Source organism: Ixodes scapularis, unplaced genomic scaffold (genome assembly GCF_016920785.2).
Source record: "Ixodes scapularis isolate PalLabHiFi unplaced genomic scaffold, ASM1692078v2 PGA_scaffold1__304_contigs__length_218370807, whole genome shotgun sequence".
NCBI lineage: Eukaryota > Metazoa > Arthropoda > Arachnida > Ixodida > Ixodidae > Ixodes > Ixodes scapularis.
In genome coordinates, this window is record NW_024609846.1 from 171,791,932 (window position 1) to 171,810,616 (window position 18,685).

General features: G+C 47.3%; 1 protein-coding gene across 1 annotated transcript in view; it reads right to left on the reverse strand.

The window, feature by feature from the left end:
• Nucleotides 1-2,146: 2,146 nt before the first annotated feature.
• Nucleotides 2,147-18,685, reverse strand: part of LOC115323628 — an 86,116-nt gene continuing 69,577 nt past the window's right edge. The window contains exons 5-8 of the mRNA XM_042290403.1: nt 12,974-13,394; nt 10,022-10,315; nt 8,229-8,843; nt 2,147-2,747 (exon numbers count right to left, since the gene is read on the reverse strand). Coding sequence (XP_042146337.1) covers nt 2,324-2,747; nt 8,229-8,843; nt 10,022-10,315; nt 12,974-13,394 — 1,754 coding nt within the window. The 3' untranslated portion in view covers nt 2,147-2,323. The remainder of the gene's footprint in view (nt 2,748-8,228; nt 8,844-10,021; nt 10,316-12,973; nt 13,395-18,685) is intronic.

Here is an 18,685-nt window from a genome sequence, read left to right on the forward strand (position 1 = left end):
TCGAAACGTTACCACATTGGACTAAGCCCCGAGGCCTACGGAACAGTCACACTCATAGTCCAGTTGCATGCACTCATTTGGTTTCAAAGCGAGTTTCGGTTTGCTTCAACTCGTTTGGTGCCAATTTTGAAACTATGCACTCCTGCGAAAACGGGACATGATTCTTTATTGGGACGAAAAGACGGGACGGCAGAAGCGGACCTCAAAAACGGAACTGTCCCAACCAGAACGGGACGCCTGGTCACCCTAGCTTACAGCGACCGATGACAGTAATCGCCACCAACACCCCTGAGCCTGAAGTATCGACGTTTGTTCTAAAAGCTCTATTTAACCATGGGGAAGATTAACTCTAAGAACACACGTGAACATTTTTCCTTTTTAATTCGAAAATGAGCCAAAAAAAAAAAAAAAACACGACCAGAAGCCGCTTAATCGTTACCTCCCACCATACCCACCCTGACAAAAGTGAAGTCGAAGATCTGAAAACTCGAGAAACTTTCTGTTTGCGTTGTAAAATTTTTTTTTTTTTTTTTATTCAACTGCAAGGAGAATGTTCGGCCCAACGTTGGCCTTACAGAAGCGATTGACGCTCGGTGGGATGGTGCCTCTCGCCGCCGGCAGAACGCGCGCGCGTAGTCCGAGGCCGCAAGTTTCTGTCACTGTCTACAACTGCACCTAAACATGTAGGTTGCAACGCTCATTTCATTCGCCATCCACTTGCAGAAAGGGAGGCGTACAGTTACAGTGCATGCACAGTGCGTTGCTAGTAGGAGCTCGAGTGCAGTCACTTCGAAGCAGGGTTGTACTCCCGCCCGCAGGACCCGCCATTTGCGACGTACGCTACCATGCTAAAACAAAAATCATTCCACAAATAGTAATATAGCAATCCAAAAAAAGAAGGAAAACACAAATATGTAACAAACGCTGGCAACAAGACCTACAAAAAAACGACTCCGAGAATGTTCAGCATGGGAGCCCACATTTCTTTAAGGCTATGTACTGTAAAAAGCTCCTTTTTTTTTTACAGAAACGCCGGTAGTAATTTTGAGGCCCATGAGAAATTTATCGAGCGACGAAGGCTGTGCTTTCGGCTACGGGATGCATCACTGCGCATATATGAAAGGCGAAAATATGAAAAGGGGGTCAATAATTACATTTCGAAGTCTGATAGTCTTGTATCATAGTCCCTAGCAAAACTTCGTTAGCGCTGTGAGACAACCTATGGCAGATCTCGTGAAACGCGTTGGTCATGGTCGCGCTGCAGGAACCCGCTGCGTGTTTCCACTTACCGGGGTCACGCAGCAAAGACGAAGCTCTCGGCGAGCCGCAAGAGGCAATACCGGTGTCGTACGAAGCCTGGATTCGCCCTATAGCTTCGAGCATTCTGACAAAAAAACAAACCCCTGGACTCCATGATTCGATAAATACGCTGGCATTTTCTCTCCCCCACCCCCCGCCCTCCCTCCGCTAAGCCCCTTTCTCTTCTCTTCATCGCGATTGGGTGATATATATCAAGAGACTGCGATGTAATCCTTCCAGTCAATAAATAAATACGTTTGAACAACAATGTCAGTAATGGTTGCAGTATGAACAGGATGGCTATTTGTTTTGCTTTACAACATCGAGAAGAACAGCATACATGGCTTGCACGTGCCGACATTGCCGCATGCTCATTCCCGCTCTTCCCGAGACAAAATATAATTCGGTGGTCCGAAACGCATGTGGCAGAAAGTACGCGCTCAGCAGCAAGACCACCATGATGGCCTCTGATGTGATGTGAATGCAAGCCATGCATACAATTTGCACAAAGGACCTTTTCCGCGTATCGCCGGTTCGAGAGGTTTAAGCAGAGAACATCCGTGCACGCCATGAACACTTGCACGATCCTTCCCTTCTCAGGCCAGGTCACGCGGACGCTGCGAGTTCATGGAACACGAACTTGTGTTTTCAGTCCATAAGCTCTGGAACCGAGATTTCGAAAAACTCGTCTAAGTGTTCCAAACCACCGAGGTGCCTCGAATGATCGGTGTGCGACACAGGTTCATCAACTGGCCGCCAACGGCAACACGCAAGGCGTTGTTCAGCTCTATAGTTGAGTAACGAGATTGGGCCTTCTTCAAGATGACACCAAGCAGCGAAAGCTCAATTATGCTAGCCGTCCGGAAGGGGAGTTGCGTGTCGCGGAGGAGGCAACTTCCCTTCCTGGCGCCAACTCCAGTTCCAGGTTTTTGCCGCTGCGTGAGGAGGACCCTAGTATGCGTAGAACCCTTCTCCAGAAAAGGTTCGTTGTTCTTCACAGCGGCCCACTCGAGTCTGCAGCACGTCACGGCCGCTCCGATGGCGACGTCCGGCGCCGACGTCCTCCGGCGAAGACCTGCTTCCCGCTGGGCTTCCAGCACTTGCACGAGCCGTTCACGAGGAACCAGTCGTAGTACATGCGCACCACGTAGCATCCCACCTGGTCGTGGCCGTCGCACTTGGTCTCCGCGCGCGCAGCGTCGGCCCACGGCCGGGGCCCGTCCTGGCGGCGCTGCGCTTGGAGTGCGGGCCTCGCTCGCCGGTTCAGGTACTGCTGGAAGTGGTGGAAGTCATGCACCGCCGGCAGCCGCGGCCGCGTGGCGTGGCGTCGCTGCGGCGACGCGGTCGGAAACACGGCGTTGGGGTAGAACACCTCGGCCACCAGCAGGCTCACCCAGCGTGGCGACTCGTAGCACAGGCCGCCCTCCACGAAGTCGCATCGGGTAGAACTGCACAACAGAGATAGTAAAGCAGTGTGGAAGCATAAATTTACAGATACTGTAAACGACTAAATTTTCGCGAGGACCTAATTTTCGCGAATTCGCGAATCGGCTACAATTCGCGAAAAATACTCCCCGCGAACGATTCGGGCAATATGTGAAAGCTACGGAAGCTACACTCGATTCGCGAAAATTAGAACCCGCGAATAATTTCAAAGTTTCAGCTTTGGCCCGATTCGCGAAAATTTGAGCCCGCGAAACTCGTTTACAGCATATTTTGGATATATAGACCAAACAGGTCACAGGGTAGAGAGAAAGAGAAAACAAAATAGGGAGGGAGTAAAGGGGGATGCCGGGAGAGAATGACGCAGTTGATGTTAGCAAACACCTCAACATAATTTCTTGGCGCTTTTTTTTTTCTTACTTTCTTTTTTTTTTTTTTTTTTACCTGAAAGCTTTCTTAGAAACGTCGCGGCGTTCCCTCGTTCGCCTTTCTTGCCACTTTTTGTTTGTTTCCAAAAGCTCTTGGCAGCCAGCCAAATTTGGGCCTTTCACTTTGCCACGCGGCTTGCGACATCTGATATCGCTTTAATAAGAATCCAACTGCTATAAAAGGGTACGTGTTCGGAAGCAGAGGGGGCGACGACAATTGGATCAATGGCAACTGCAAAAGCAGGTTCATGTCACCGACGCTACGCCTATTTGTTTTCGCGTATCGGTGCACGCAAACCAAAATGTGGTCTGCCTTATTTTCGTGATTTACATTTAAGCTTTAAATACCTTCACACTTGTGATGGGGCTGAGCAGACTACTTCAGTAAAGCAATGAGTGAAAGAGGCAGAAAGGGAAAATGTGGGAGGGAAAAATGCAGGAAAAATCTGCTCTTACAATATACAGGTCACAAAAACAGGACGTAAGAGAGGAAAATATGTTTGAGAATTCACTGGGAAGTTCTTTGTTGATCGAGGTGAGAACGGGAATTTTGAAGACGATAACGCATAGGGCTAAATTTCAGGAGACAGACACCATTATGTGCCACCTGCCACAATTAAAGCGAAACATTATAGAGCACTTGGTTTTGAAGTGCACGGGGTTTTGCCCTGCCTTCCCCGAAGGGGTAACGGATTTGGCCGGGGCTCTCGGTTTTGCTGGCGACGATGAAGGGACGAGTGAGGAAAGGGTTACAGTCAGAAAGGGGCGACTAGATGATTGGTGGAAAGTATCAAGGGAAAATTAAATGATGGACAACTAACTAGCACAGCTGGGGACAGGCGGGACAGAGGAAAATTGGGACTCCCTCCCACGCGGCTCCGGCCCAAAGTCTCGACCCTGTCTCCCAGTGGGTCCTGTGCTGGGGTAACGCCGACTGGGCGGCGGAGAAAAGCTCACCGGAGAAAAGCTCACCGGAGATAAGCTCACCGGAGAAAAGCTCACCGCAAAACCGGCAGATGCGGAGAAAAGCTCACCGATTTTTTTTTTAACTTAACAGATTCTGCATCAAAGGTGGCAATTTAACACTATTCGCATTCGTCACTTCATTAAAGATATGTCCTCTTTTTTGTAATATTCTTGAAGTTCATTGGGCATATTTACTAATTCCTCGGAAATTAGTAATCACCCATTGTGTATATTAATTAAGCCGCAAGTATAAAATAAGAACTTCATACACTCGTAAAAAAAGACAACAATTTATTGACAGCTGACAGTGCGCCTTCGGTAGCTCTGTCAGATAAAGAGGTATGTTCTTTGCGAGCTAATATGAATAGCGGTGTGTGAAGCGTTTCAACTCCAAATATTTTGTAGTGCCTAATAGATAAGTAGATGGTTGTTGATGTAATCAGTGTCGGCTACGCTGTTTTCTTTCTGTTAATTACACTAACAAAACTTTAGTTGCGAGAACAGCCTCGTCCTGTCGTGTTTGTTGTCTTCACTCCGGCGTGTCATTTGAGCATTTTTCATGATGTATAACCTTTAGCAATTCCCCCTATTCGCCACATTACACAAGACTACTTATTATATAGGTCACGAGTAACAACGTTGAGAGTGTGCAGCTCTGAAGGTCACGGGTGGTTCGCAGTAGAAGGGTACTATCACACAAAGGCGACGAGTGGAAACACAAGCACGAACGGCTAGAAAACGTGCATGTCCGCGGAAGAAAAAAGCTTCGATATCCTACTGACTGTTCTATCAACTTTTGTTGTTGCGCCTGCACCCCGTTGTTGCGCCTGCACTTTCGGATTTTCGGCATTTACAGTTTTGATTTTTAGGTTTTAGGCAGACATTATTAAGTTTTCGAACTCTTTCCTGTTCTTCAAGTGCATAAAGTTTTCAGTTAGGCTTCGTTGCGTAGAGAGTAAGCCATAGAAAACACTCGCCCGCAATTATTAATCTGGGAGCAATATACCCAATAAGCTTAACAAATATTACAAGAAAGGATTTTTTTTACTAATCTGATGAATTTTAATGTTAATAAATTGATATAGGTTACGCATGATCCAACAGCCTCCATACAAAAAGAAGAAAAAGAATTGGTGAGTTTGGTCTCCGCATACGCTCAATGGCCCGTGAGCTTTTCTCCGCATCCGCCGGTTTTGCGGTGAGCTTTTCTCCGGTAAGCTTATCTCCGGTGAGCTTTTCTCCAGTGAGCTTTTCTCCGAAATTCACGCCGACTAGGTTTGACCAGAGGAAAATTCTCGACTCCCTCGCCGAGGGAAAAAGGCGGAGGGTGCTGTTTTTAGTATTCTTGCCGATCCCCGATGGTCATCTTGGTGATATCCCATACTTCCTGGTGATAGAGAAAATTGATCTTAGCAGGGCGGGAAGAATAATGTGTTGCTCTTTTTAGACTTAGGCTAGGTGGCGCAAGCAAGCGCCCGTTACAAAGGGTATAACCCTTAACATCCATCGAGTGGTCAACGCATGACGACAGTTTGAGGATGCTTAATTCAATTACCGAGAAATTAGTCTTCATATATCAAACCAACTTTCATATTATATGTTTATCTATCAGTCCTTGTATCTTAAACGAAATAGCGCCTGGTCGGTACGAAGATATGACGTGAGACATCTCTGGTTGCCTGTTTATCAGAACGTTGCCCTCTTCATCAACTGCGCCTCATAATTCGGCGTCATTCACTCAAGATGGTGCCATCGAAATCGGAAACTACACAAAGAAGTTTTAGTTTGTTGTGCCTCACTTTCCTCGCTGAAATGTGAAGAACAACAAGGCGTGGAGTCGGGCTAGTTGGATGGACGTGTTGAAGTGGAAAAAAAAAACAGCGCAAAAATACAGAAGACACATTTTACATCTGCACGGTACTGCAAGTAAACATGACTGGAGAGGATAGACTCAAACCAAAAACAATCAGTTATATCCCCCCTCCCCCCAATCATCTGGACAAACGCGTACACAAACTTGCTCGACTTGCTAATAAATTCAACCTAATCACCGGCTAGAACTGGACCTTTCTATTGCCTTTCCACCTGCTAGCCGGACACAAACAAATACAAATACAAACATACAGACGACAAAACTTCCCAAGGTGATTGGTTCATCGCTGTCGGTTGCCATGGTGATCGCCATTTTTGACCTTTTGAAAACTTCGAAACTTCGAAAGGGTCATTAAAACCAGTCGCACATAGATCGCTATGGAGCATCATCGTACTGAAGGCGTTCCTCGGCCAATATTAGCGTCTTTGGCATTGTGCATGCAATAAACTTGTCACCCATGCTTGTTTCCTCAGGTCTCTTACAATTATGTTGCTCCCCTTGCGTGTTTCAAGACAGTAAATGTATTTTTCAATGCACCCAAGCACCGACGCCGCGTGTGATGCCGTACATCTTCGTACCACCATCACACGCAACGTCAGTGCTGTTTCGGCCGTTTCGACGTTTCGGCCGGAGTCCGGCCGAAACGTCGAAGAAAAAAAGATATATATATATATACCTTTTTTTTTTTTTTTTTACTTTAAGATTTAGTTAGACCTAGCGGATTCGATACCAAAAATTCCCTGGTCATCGGGAGTCCATTGTTCGGTATAGGCTGCACGAATAACAACCGAAAGCGCAGACTTTTATCGGAGGACATCTGTATCGCGCACGGGATTCGACCAGGCAACTGCGGCTGCAATTAACTGATGTTGACCGCCCCAACGCGACGGGTTCTTATTTTGCAAATTAGTACATAACGTAGCTGGAAAGAAAACTTCAATTTCTATTGCCGAAACATGCTCATGTATCGATGTCGAATCATTGAATCATTGATCGACTCGGTCCGGCAATGGGCCCATCTCGACTTTGCTGTTTTCAGTTCTCGACAAAGGACCCACTCGTCGACACGGGATCTTCAATTAAAAATTTTATGAATATCTGCAAGCCGGATCTGCGATTCGATCGTTCCCTGCAACATTCTTATTTCGCGCGTCCTTGTTCACATCACATTTCATTGTTGTGGACGATACGAGACGCCAAAATGATAATTTGTGTGCTGCATCTAAAACCACAAATAAAACTGAACGGAGATTCATTCGATGTTAACTGATACAATATTTTGAGTACTCACCTCCGATTTCTGCCGGTGGTGCGTTCAGTTGTTCAGTGCCGCTATTCTCGGCATCGCCCCAGTGGCGGATGCCATAATGTGGAGCAGGCAACTTTGCCAGTGAATTGAAAAACGCCAACCGCGGCACACAAGAACACAAGACCTTCAAAAGTCGGATACCCAGCACTTTAGAGCACACAACCAGCACACCCAATGCTGGAGCGGCGAGCCCAAAGAGCACTTTCGCCAACGTCTGTAACCACTCAGCATGGCCGCGAAACCTGACGCTCGCTAGATGGCGCTACCCACGATTAAACTTTCTATAGACGCTTTACACACGCGCCAGATTGAGCCGCCATAGCCGACCTTCTCTTGTCTTACCGATATGCCGAGCCACTGAAGCGGGCGTTGACGGGTCTTCACAAGGGCCTATGCTGGGCACAAGAACAGAGTAGCATCTAAAACGGCAATAACCTGTCCTGCTGTGGTAATGATAAAGTGAAGCGAACGGAATAAGAGGGAATAAAAACTGATGGTCAGTTATGGCGGCACCCATGCACAGCTGCTGTAAAGCGTCTATATGACAAGGCCCTGGTTGGGATTTCAACGTAATATACCGGAGTCCACCGCGGGTCGGCGATCGGCTGCAACTCGTGCCCTCATTGATTGAACGCGAGTCCCAACCGAACACTGACGCAGCACTCATGACCAAACGGTGTCGCAGCCGGCGCTAGCCTCCGGTAGGTTACGTAGAAAACCCAGCATCACGGCCTTGTTACGTTGAGAGGAAACGCGCCCAGTGACTGGGCTGTGGACGCATGCGCGGCGTCTGATATTTCCGAGAAGATGCACAGGACGGGTTCCACAGCCCAGTGGACAAAGACGGCGGTTCAGAGAAGGCAACTACTGGAATAGCCTATAGATTCTACTGGGAAAAAGGCGCTCTCACATGCACTTGGTCTGCTGCACCGTCTGCGTGAGGTAGCCCTCGTGTGGAATCTGGACCACGTACTTCCAGACCCCCTGGTAGTTCCTGGCGAACGTGGGCGTCACGTACTCCTCGAGCGACGGGCAAGGGGTCGGCGGCAGGCCGCCGTCCACGTCGTTCTCCATGCTCTGGGCGCTCTGGTCGGCGACGGGCTTCTTCTTGCGCTGGTTGTACACGTTGGCAAGGAGCTTGATGGGCGAGCTGTCGCTGGTCATCATGTCCAGCACCGTCACCAGGGGACTGGAGCTGGCTGCCGACGACCCTGTGGCTCCCGTGAGGGCCGACAGGACCTGGGTCAGCGGGGACCGATTCACGATGGGCGGGGAGGGCGTCGTGGACGACGAACTGGCGTCCGGGTTGATAGCGTTGATGATGTCCGCGGCGTATGTGAGCATGCTGAGCAAGTTGGTGGCGCCTCCCCCGCTTCCGCCGGACGCTGTGCTCCCCTGCGTCGAGGGGGCGGCCTGCACCTTGTCCGCGATGGACGGCGTCCTGGCGGTGAGCATCTGTACAATGGTCTGGAGCAGGGCCGTCGAAATGCGTGCGGTGGACAGGGCCGAGAACAGGGTGCACACGCTGCGACCCAAACCATTGATTAGCTTTTTCGGAAGAGCAATTTGGGGCAACACTTCCGACAGCTATAAGATGAAGCAGATTATCGACGCGCTTATTTGCCTTTGACTAGAGACTACTAGGAGACCCATTGATTCGAGTCAATACTCGCAGCTTTCTGTGAATATTGCTTAACAAAAGTCAAGATTGCGGGACCAAGTAATAACGTCTGTATTCGATGCTTCGCACTTCTGTCGTTGCTCCCTGCTACTGTATACCCGGCTATCATGCTAACAATTAAAGTTAAATTTCTTTTTTTTATATTTCTTGTTTTGTTTAGCGGCAAGGAGACACATACTGTGCTCGGCTTTATAACTTCGTGTTTGGCGCCCCACGTGCAGCTAATCCGCGAAACAAGTTGAAAAAGCTGCATGCAGACTGTTTTGGTCATGCGAGGGTTTTGGACGGGTCAAGAAAATCCTCAAAATGTTTGCAAGCCCACCATATTTAACGGATTTCACGGCAAAAGTGTAACGTACGCTTTTGTCGGTACACCTTCGCGTGTTGCAAAGACCCTTATTTCGGGCCGCATGGCAAGTGAATGTATTCCATGTTAAAGATATATCTCTTTCGTAGCGTTGTGCGCAGACGACCGACGACGAATACTGTGCAGCACACTAAGAAACTGCAGCGTCTGCTCTCCCACAAACCACTTGGGAGAGATAATACGTTTAAACATCAAACTGTCTGCACTGTGGCAGCGAGCATGACGTTCCAACGTGCTCACTTCCAGATGCGTAGACCGTTTTCGGGGGTCTAAGTAAACATATACGGAGCGCAAGTTCGACTGCTTCTTTGCAGGGGTTGCGATGATGTCAGAACGGCGAGCTCTTATTGGCTGATTGAAAAAAAAAAAAAAAAATAGCGGGCAGACCTCAAAGCATCTAGCATTGAGACCTACCCGGTATCCTTTCAATCAAAGCCAATCAGAGCCCGGCCCGCAGCCACAATCATTGAACCCGATCCGAGCTCGGATGACTCTGCTGTACTGTGACGTAACTCTCGTGCCAAATCGTTCGGTGGCATGACTATCCCAATGTTGCCCTTTTTGGCCACCGGCCGCGCTGGCTAGCAGCCGACCGAAACGCCTCCTGTTCACTGCACTGGACCATAACTCCGTACCGAGAACCGCCCAGACTTACGTTCCCGAGCCGTGCCGGCAGAGCTGGCGCAGGCTGCTGTTGGATGTCCACTCGCGGAGTTCATCCTGGGCGAGACGCAAGTCCCCGCTCAGCGTGGCGTTGTGGCTCCGGGCCTTCCGGGGGCCCCTCTGGTAGTAGCTGAACGAGAGGTCCGGCAGCGGGGGAGGGACCCCCAGCAGGCCCAGTAGACGCTGGGGCCCTCCGAGCCTAGCCACCTTGGGCAGGTTCGGGTCGCGCCGCAGCAGAGGCAGCGTCTCCGACAGGAACTCCAGCGTCTTCCGCTTGATGACCTCACTGCGGAGATGCGGTCGGATTGACTATACGTGACTTGGGAGAGCCTTAAACAAATTTCTAGGCTTGAAGCTGCTTTAAATAACTATGTGTTCCTGACATATTTCACTCGCCAAACATATAGAAGTGTGTTATTGTCTCTTTTACGTAATGAACAACAATTTTGTGTGTCTGTGGGCAGGACAAAAACAAAGTAGACAAGGGCGCGTGGTGGAAGAATGACGTGTGACGGCTTGACGGAAGAATGACGACTGCGCACGCAGACTGAGGAAGTGACCGATGAAGTGGCTGTCGAGTAGAGTATGAAGTACTTCTTTGTTCTGTTTAAAACAAGCACAAATTAGCAAGGATGATGCTTATTTGCAAATTGAGTTGACCGTAATTTTGTCAAGAACAAACCTTAAACGCCAAACTATGCCGAAAATTTTCACTCCTGCACGCGCTATTTTAGTCTAGATTCGATCTTGCGTACAGATGAGAGTGAACAATTTTGATCACTTTTTTCTGAATGACCATTCTCCCACATCACGGTGCTGAGTGTAAACAATAAACAATATTGGTCAGGAAAACAAACGTTCTGATTGCCACTCAGTGTTTTGACAAACGGTAAACTGCGACGGCTTGCCTTAAAATTATCGTGACATTTTGAAAATATTATTGCTTTTGGCTCAGTTGCGTCGTCATCATACATATTGTGAAACGTCTTGTGTAAACTATATTCGCGATATATATGGCGAGGAGGCGCCCATTCCATAATTTTATGCACTTTATTTCATTCCTAAGTTTAAGAGCACAACTCGGATTCAACGTTTAATACTGCGACGCAAAGTTTTACCAATCACGGGTATGTTAGGCGACCTACCAGAATGACAACCTTTCGATTCAGGTAAAGTATATGCGACTGAGGAAAAAAGAAATAGATGCTGAGTCGTATAGACACAACGTATTGTATGTTAATCTAGATTTTTTTTTTTTTTTACCGTTTCGTTAAAATTAAAAAACGCAATTTATTATTTTTGATACCTGAAAATAAGAGTGGATTGTACGAATGATTAAAAGCTAGGAAGTTTCACGTTTCATGGTTGAAATAGTGCCTATTTCCAAAACGACGCGGGAAATGTTTTTGCTCCCCGGAACTGAACCGTGGTTGACCCGAAAGCCGTGAACCCGATCCCGAAAACGAACCGATAAAACTTTCGGTTCGGCACCCTGCTCTAAACATCCTAAAAATCCGACATTACCTTCATACGCGCCCGATTTGCGTATTAAAAAGTGATCAAAGATTCCGACACTTACTGTTGGCGCAGAATGACAGATGGCGCTACCGAACTTTCTGAATATGGTTGAAGGACGGATGGCGTTTGTCAGCCACTCGCGAGCGGGACTGGTCGACCGCTCCTCCACGTGGGAACTGATCGATGGCGAGTGGTTGACAAGCGACGTCCGTCGTTCGATCATATTCAGGAAGGTTCTGTAACGCCATCTGTCGTTCCACGCCAACAGTAAGTATCGGGAACTTTTATCACCTTTTTAATAAGCAAATCGGCCGCGCATGAATGTAATTCCCGGTTTTTTATGATGTTCAGAGCTCGTAGATTGCGTTAGGACCATAAAACGAGGATCTCGAAACGTGCTTTAGTGCTCTTTTAAAAGAATAGCGTAATAACCTTGGCGTGCTGCTTTTATTCTGGTTATATTCTGGCACACCCAAAAGAAGAGGCACCGCTTCCCTCCGCAATGTCGCGATTCCGCCGTGCAATCGCAGAGGAAAAAGAAAATTGCATGACAAATTTCTGGCCAATTGTTTTGGATTATACGTGAAACGTTCTAGCGTCACGTAACATCAGGTCAACTGACGTCGCGCGCGCAGTGTTGCCTTACGGGACGTCGCAGACCTGCACACCAATACAGCTTCCCTGCTATATTTAGCGTGGAAACCAGATTGGTGCGCAGGTCACGTGACGTTAATTTTCCCGCTAAATTTAGAGGAGAAACTAAATTGCCGTATATGTCACGTGAAATTAGGTCATGTGACGTCAATTTACCCGCTAAATTTAGCGGGAAAATTAACGTCCTGTGACCTACACATCAATTTAGTTTCTACGTTAAATATAGCAGGGAAGCTGAATTGGTGTGAAGGTCCGCGACGTCCCATAAGGCAACACTGAGCGCGTTGCATTATGAAACGTCACAGACCTATACACCAATAGACCGATTTCACCAGTCAGTTTGACTACGCCATCGCTGTCGCAATGCATCACATGAACATTAGTATTTCTGCAAGTGCGACAACACCGCTAGCGCTCTGCGCGTGTGGACCACGCGACGGTGCACGAGTCCTCGCATGCACGGCCGCCTGCCTCCTGTGAACTAAAGTTATGGCGGCGTCACGCATGCGCCGAGCGCATAGTGAGATTGGTCTATTCAACTTCCCCGCTAAATCTATATAGGGGAAAAATTGAAGTGGTGTCTAGGTCTGTGACGCCCCATAATGCAACACTGCGCGCGTTGCGGCATGGGTATTCACGGGTCAAGGCTTCACGAAATCCGGAGCAACGACCCAAAAAACGTTTGACGTTAAAAAAAAAAAATATATATATTTCTCTATTTGCAGCGGATAGCCTGTAGGTCCTGACAGGACATCTCGGGAACGATACGCACAAGGGGTAGGGGTCTCCGAGCGGCCTCTGTCCCATGGGGTTCCTGGGGATGAAGCCCTTGTTGAGGTCCCCGCATAACGTGTCCCTCGGGGAGAACTTGCCGTAGACGGCGCGCTCGGGGCAGTGCACGTTAGCGCGGTGGTAGGGCGGCTTGCGCACCCTGGGGGGCCGGTCTAGAGGCCGCCGGGCCTTCTCGAAGGCGTAGTAGCCGCGGGCCGGGGACGTCTGCTTCCCACCGGACCCGGGCTCCCAGGCCGCCCCGCACACCAGCAGGGTCAGCAGCACCGAAGCCACCCGGCGGCCCGGAGGCTGTGAGAGGAGGCGACACTCAGGCGTGCTTCGAAGGAAATGAAACCTCTCAATCCAGGCCACAAGTCGGAAAGCACGCACAAGCACCAACTCTACATTTCCCTCCCCCGCACCTCCCGGAACAATGCCAGCAAATTATTGCGGAGACATCAACCTGGCGTCGCTCTTTATGTTTGAGAATCTATTAACCAGGCTCGACCAGCCTCGTCGGAACCGCCAAGATTTCGGTAACCTAAAAGGCTCCGCCAGACTGGTACAAATAAATAAAGTTACCTCGCAAGTGGCACGCATTAAGCGGAGATTCATACCGAACGTTGTGCCTTGAGTCTTCGCGACCTTATGGTTACTCCTTTTGTATTGCAAGAGAAACGACAATTCGCACAGATGGGGATTTTATCACACTGGGGCTATAGGCTCGAGTACTTCGAAGGAACAAAATTCTCTCGTGGACCATTCCTGCCTTACTCAACTCTTCGTATCGGGGAAGGCCATGTCTCTAAATGCAGCAAAATTGCACGTCAATATATTTTTTAAAAATCTTGTTTTTATTTTTTAAGCTCTCCTTATCTCCTTTCAGTAACTTCAGCTAACGTATGATGCAAAATATTGAGTAGTATATAATTTCCAATTGAAAAAAAGCGACGACAAACCTTGAGCATAGTTGTAACCCGAGACTGGGGATACGGACAAGGGACAAACCTTGACTTATATTGAGCTACCTTGTCTTTGTTATAGGGGCTTTGCCGCACGACGTCGACTCCAAAACTATATTCTCTTGAACCGACAAGTCTGTACAGCGGTGTTGCTCTATTGCAGAGTCTAGAAAGTCGTCACAACTCAAACCCATGGGATTAGGAAGAATAAAAAAAGAAAAGGACAGCACAGCAGAAAATCTGAAGAACAGCTGAGTTTATTCGACCACACCAGTCCAAGAAAAGATCAATAAAACAAAACATTACGTCGCGAACATTTGACCAGACGTGGTTCGACAGGCGGCTAAATCTCTACAACACCAGACACGCTTTCGACAACGAGTATCTGCACAGATAATCTCAGTCAAGGCTACGAAAACCGGTCAACTTCCTAATCTCAGGGTGTTTGCTAACCAGGTCGTTTGCGTGCGTTTATTTTTTCAAAACGTCATACTGTCCCAAGCTTTGTTTTACGTTTTTGCTCCCTTGTGTGGCCTCGTGCGGCTCGAAACACCTTGCACTCTAGGGCTATGAAAAAAAGATACTGACAAAAATGTGCAGATTCTGCGTTTTATCGCACTCTGTAGATGCATTGTTCAGTCATAGAAGGGGACACGACCCCTTATACCCTTTATTGATATTTGCCTGCTACGTTCTATTTAGAACCCAATTTCCAAAGCATTTCTCGGTATTTTTCCCGTTTTGGCGCATCTGCCAGCTTATGCGGAAAGCAAGTTCGTCTGCCTCTTTTGCAGGGGTTGTGGTGACGTCAGAACGCCGAGCTCTGATTGGATAGTGGGTAGACCTCAAAGCAAGCTGCTTTGAAGTCTGCCCACTACCCTTCCAATCAGAGCCAATCAGAGCTCGGCTTTCTGACGTCACCACAACGCCTGCAAAAGAAGCAGACGAACTTGCGCTCCGCATTCCATGCGCGATAGACGCACAAGGCACGAATCGTGGTACCGCTGGCCTCTGGGAGAAGCAAGCGATGCCCACAACCGCCCGTCTAGCCCGCTGCTGTATGATTGAATGTGCTAGTCCTGGGCACTAAATTAGCTGCTTCCGTTTGGTGTTCGTCCATGCGTGTCTGAGCAAAATGCAACATATATGGACGATTCCCTATTCGCTGCGTGTTCGTTGGAGCGGTGGCATTGCATTCGTTGGGAGATACCGCCCAAGCAAAGGCGAATGGGGAGGCGGCTCCACTTTCTTTCAGCAGCCCACCAGTCCACACACTGAAATATTTTAGATCCTTAAGGGTGCAAATCAGCTTGTACCAGGGCTAACACCATTAGACAACCGGTGAACAGCCTAGAAATTTAATCCCTACGATCTTAACAGCGTCCCAGAGGTATTTCGTACGAGCAACAAGTTTTCAAGCAACAAGCCCAACGTGCGGAAGAGCGTGGTGCTTGTCGCTTGCTCACAAGCGCGTAAAAAGAAAATATAGACATAGCGAATCACGCAAGAGAGGGGAATCACGTTCCCGCATTATATGCTCGAACATTCAAAGACGCTCACTCGCAAATGACAGTGTCCGCCATTAGGAAGGGTAAAGGTATGTATGTGGCTTTGCTCGTCAATATTCCACGTAGAGCAGGCTATATATACAGTGCAAGGAACGTATCTAGAAGTAAAAACAATTGGTACACCAAAATAGCAGCGAAAAACGATTTTCGCTAAATCTTTGTTTTAAGGCGAACACGCTTTAAAAAAAGGTTTTTCGTCTCACTTCACCGCGGCATTAGCTTTTCCACGCAGTTTTGATACCCATCAAAAAAGAGCTGGCTTCATGCAACAGCTTTTTATTTTATAGCTGAGAAAGGGTGTGTGATTCAAAATAAGGGTGCCAAAAGGGTGTAGACTAAAAAAATAATAAGTGTTAAAAAAACTGAAAAACCTGGGCAGCTCTCTTGCCACAAATTATCTGTTTTTGTCTGGTCCTCTGTTTCCGTAATATTTGTTAAAAATAATACTTTCGGTTCCTGTCCTTTCTGTAAAATGACTGAATTTCTGCTACCCAGTAAAGAAACCGTTTTTGCTTTTAGAAATAACAAAGTTTTGTTTAAAAAAAAGCAGGTTTCTGTTCTCGATGTTTGTGAAAAAAAAAAGGTCTGATTTTTCCAGGTTGCGATAAAGGTTTAACAGCGAACTGCGTCGCTGGTATCACCTCGACATTCAAGCTCTAAATACACAGAGAAGCGAAAAAATACGATACAATGAACTTACACATGAGAAAGAGAACGACAAACAAAAAAATGATCGCATCTCCTCGTGGTGAATGATGTTGATTGGGGCGAAGCTCTGGTGGTGCTGATGATACTGATTTTATTGTTCATAGGTAGTGCTGATGGTGCTGATTTTTTTATTGCTCATAGGTAGTGCTGAGTTCCGGGTTGCGTTTCGACTTCATTATTACTGCTTTATGGGCGGTGAAATGCAGAGCCAGTGGTCCTTCTAGCGGATCAGCCTGGATCCGCTAGAAGCTGTGGGAACGAACGCATCTCCACCGCTTAAGTCAACGGTCCATGTCAGAAAGAGAGTGTGTGGTATGGAACGTGGTTATATACGCATTTGAGCATTTGACTGCAGCGCCGTCTCTTCTATAAACGTTGAGCCAATGCATGCAAAGTTGAACGCGATTATATACGCATTTGACCGCAGCGCCCTCTCCTGTATAGACGCATGAGCGGCCACATGCAACGTTTCATCCATGACCTCTCCAGCTCTTGAGTAACTACCACATCTCAGAGCCCCCTACTCGTCCCGCAGTCGTGGCCGAGTGGTTAAGGCGATGGACCAGAAATCTATTGGGGTCTCCCCGCACAGGTTCGAAACCTGTCGACTGCGGAATCATTTTTTTTTTCTTTTAGAAAACATGTTTGCGCAGTCGATATTTTTGCTTTTATTAGGGGCGAAGCTCCTTAGGCTAGACCCTAAGGAGCTTCGCCCCTAATAGCAACACAACAGCCAAACCAATCACGCACCCTCCTCGACGCATGCCACGTTTACTCGATCGCTATATATGGCAGCCTTTTTCTTTTAAATTAGATTTGGCCGGTGACTGCGATATTAGTCGCAAAAACACGTGGAGGCTGACCAAATATTACTCCTACTTAATCTTTCTTTGAAATTTTCACAGCGAATAGTTCATATATTTTAATCCAGCGTCTTCAGAAAAGTCATAGTAGATTAATTAACTAAAATCCATTAATTACCTTTTTATATTAAGTTGAAGAATTACGTTCAGATGCAGTATTTATTAGAGGCTATAGGGATTATTCGATTTTAGTTAGTTATTCAATTAGCACGATCATTTTACTCACGTCTAACGCCCTCCAAGCCCCCAAAACACGCAAGGAAGAGATGACATTCATGTAACCGTCATACCCTCTTTTTATAAAGAAATGTTCGATTTAAAATCAAACTACCCATATATCGCGGTAAATAAGACGCACTTCCGGAGAATTGCAATGTGGTATTCGATAAAACCACAAAGGGAGAAATAATTTCCACGTTTTCGTGTGTAGAACTACTTCTCTATCGATCTATTTTAAACCGGGAATGCTAAAATTTGTGTCATCTGAACCTCCCTTTTCATTCTGACAAAGTTGGGGTCTGGGAATTTTCATCGCTTATGCAAGCCTTATCTACTCCTTTTGAAATTTTAAAGTATCCCGAAAGGTTGGTGTTTCAAACATTGGGGAGCAGTTCATCCGGTCCTATATACCGCCGCTGCCACCGCAACCATGGAGAAGTTTTCTTCCTTTTTTCACGTGCCACCAGACGGCGCCACAATTACATTAGAGGAAACTGAGATCTAAATACATATATGGTTAATAGCAGAGAGGTGGATAATAATATAAAAGTTAATAGGAGAGTTAAAGGCACTTTGGGGGAAATATGAGAAGCAGGCATGCAAACTAAATCAGTCTTGGGAATTTACAGATCGTTTAAGGACATTACTAAAGAGCCCACCTTCGACAAGTCTTGTTGTTCGAGGCGGGGACGGGGAGTGTTGCGGACTAGCCCCGAGAACTTCGCGTGGCGCCCCCTTACGGCGAACCGGGGTGACGTCACGGCGAGGACAGAATTTTTCCCCGATTCGCCCCGCTCGCCCTGTACGTGGAGGCTGTGACACCGTGAGAAAAAGAAAAGAGGGAAAAAAAGGCATCATTAAATGTTGCTAGCCCAGCCGTGCGAATGTTATATTTTTTCTCTGTGTGTTTTTCATGTTCAGCTGGCCCCATTCACAAGATATGAACCAACTTGCTCAGCTTAAGCCCGTAACATCACTATAGATTTACATCTCACACAATAAATGCTGCTGATGATCTGAATAAATTGGTGAAGTATGTATGCTATTTCGTGTTTTTTTTTCTGTCTTTTTTTGCTGGGGCCTCCTCTCCTCTTCCCTCTCATATAGCATTTTGTCATGCAGCTTTGTGCTGAATGATGAATGCAGTTAAATACGCCAGGCTAGTAGTCGTGCTGCACTGGCTAATTCTCTCGTGTACAGCGTGTAGCAATGTCGCCATGCTCCGGCAGGCTAAACTCCTGTTGTTTGTCTGATGGCTGATTTTCTTCCCTCTGTATTGTCGAAGGCCTGTATCCATTTGTATATATAGTTTGTTTACCTTTTTCTCCCTCAACTCTAACTGCATAACCGTGCTGGTTTTTTTTTTTTTCCTGTGTACTATGTTTTGTTTTCG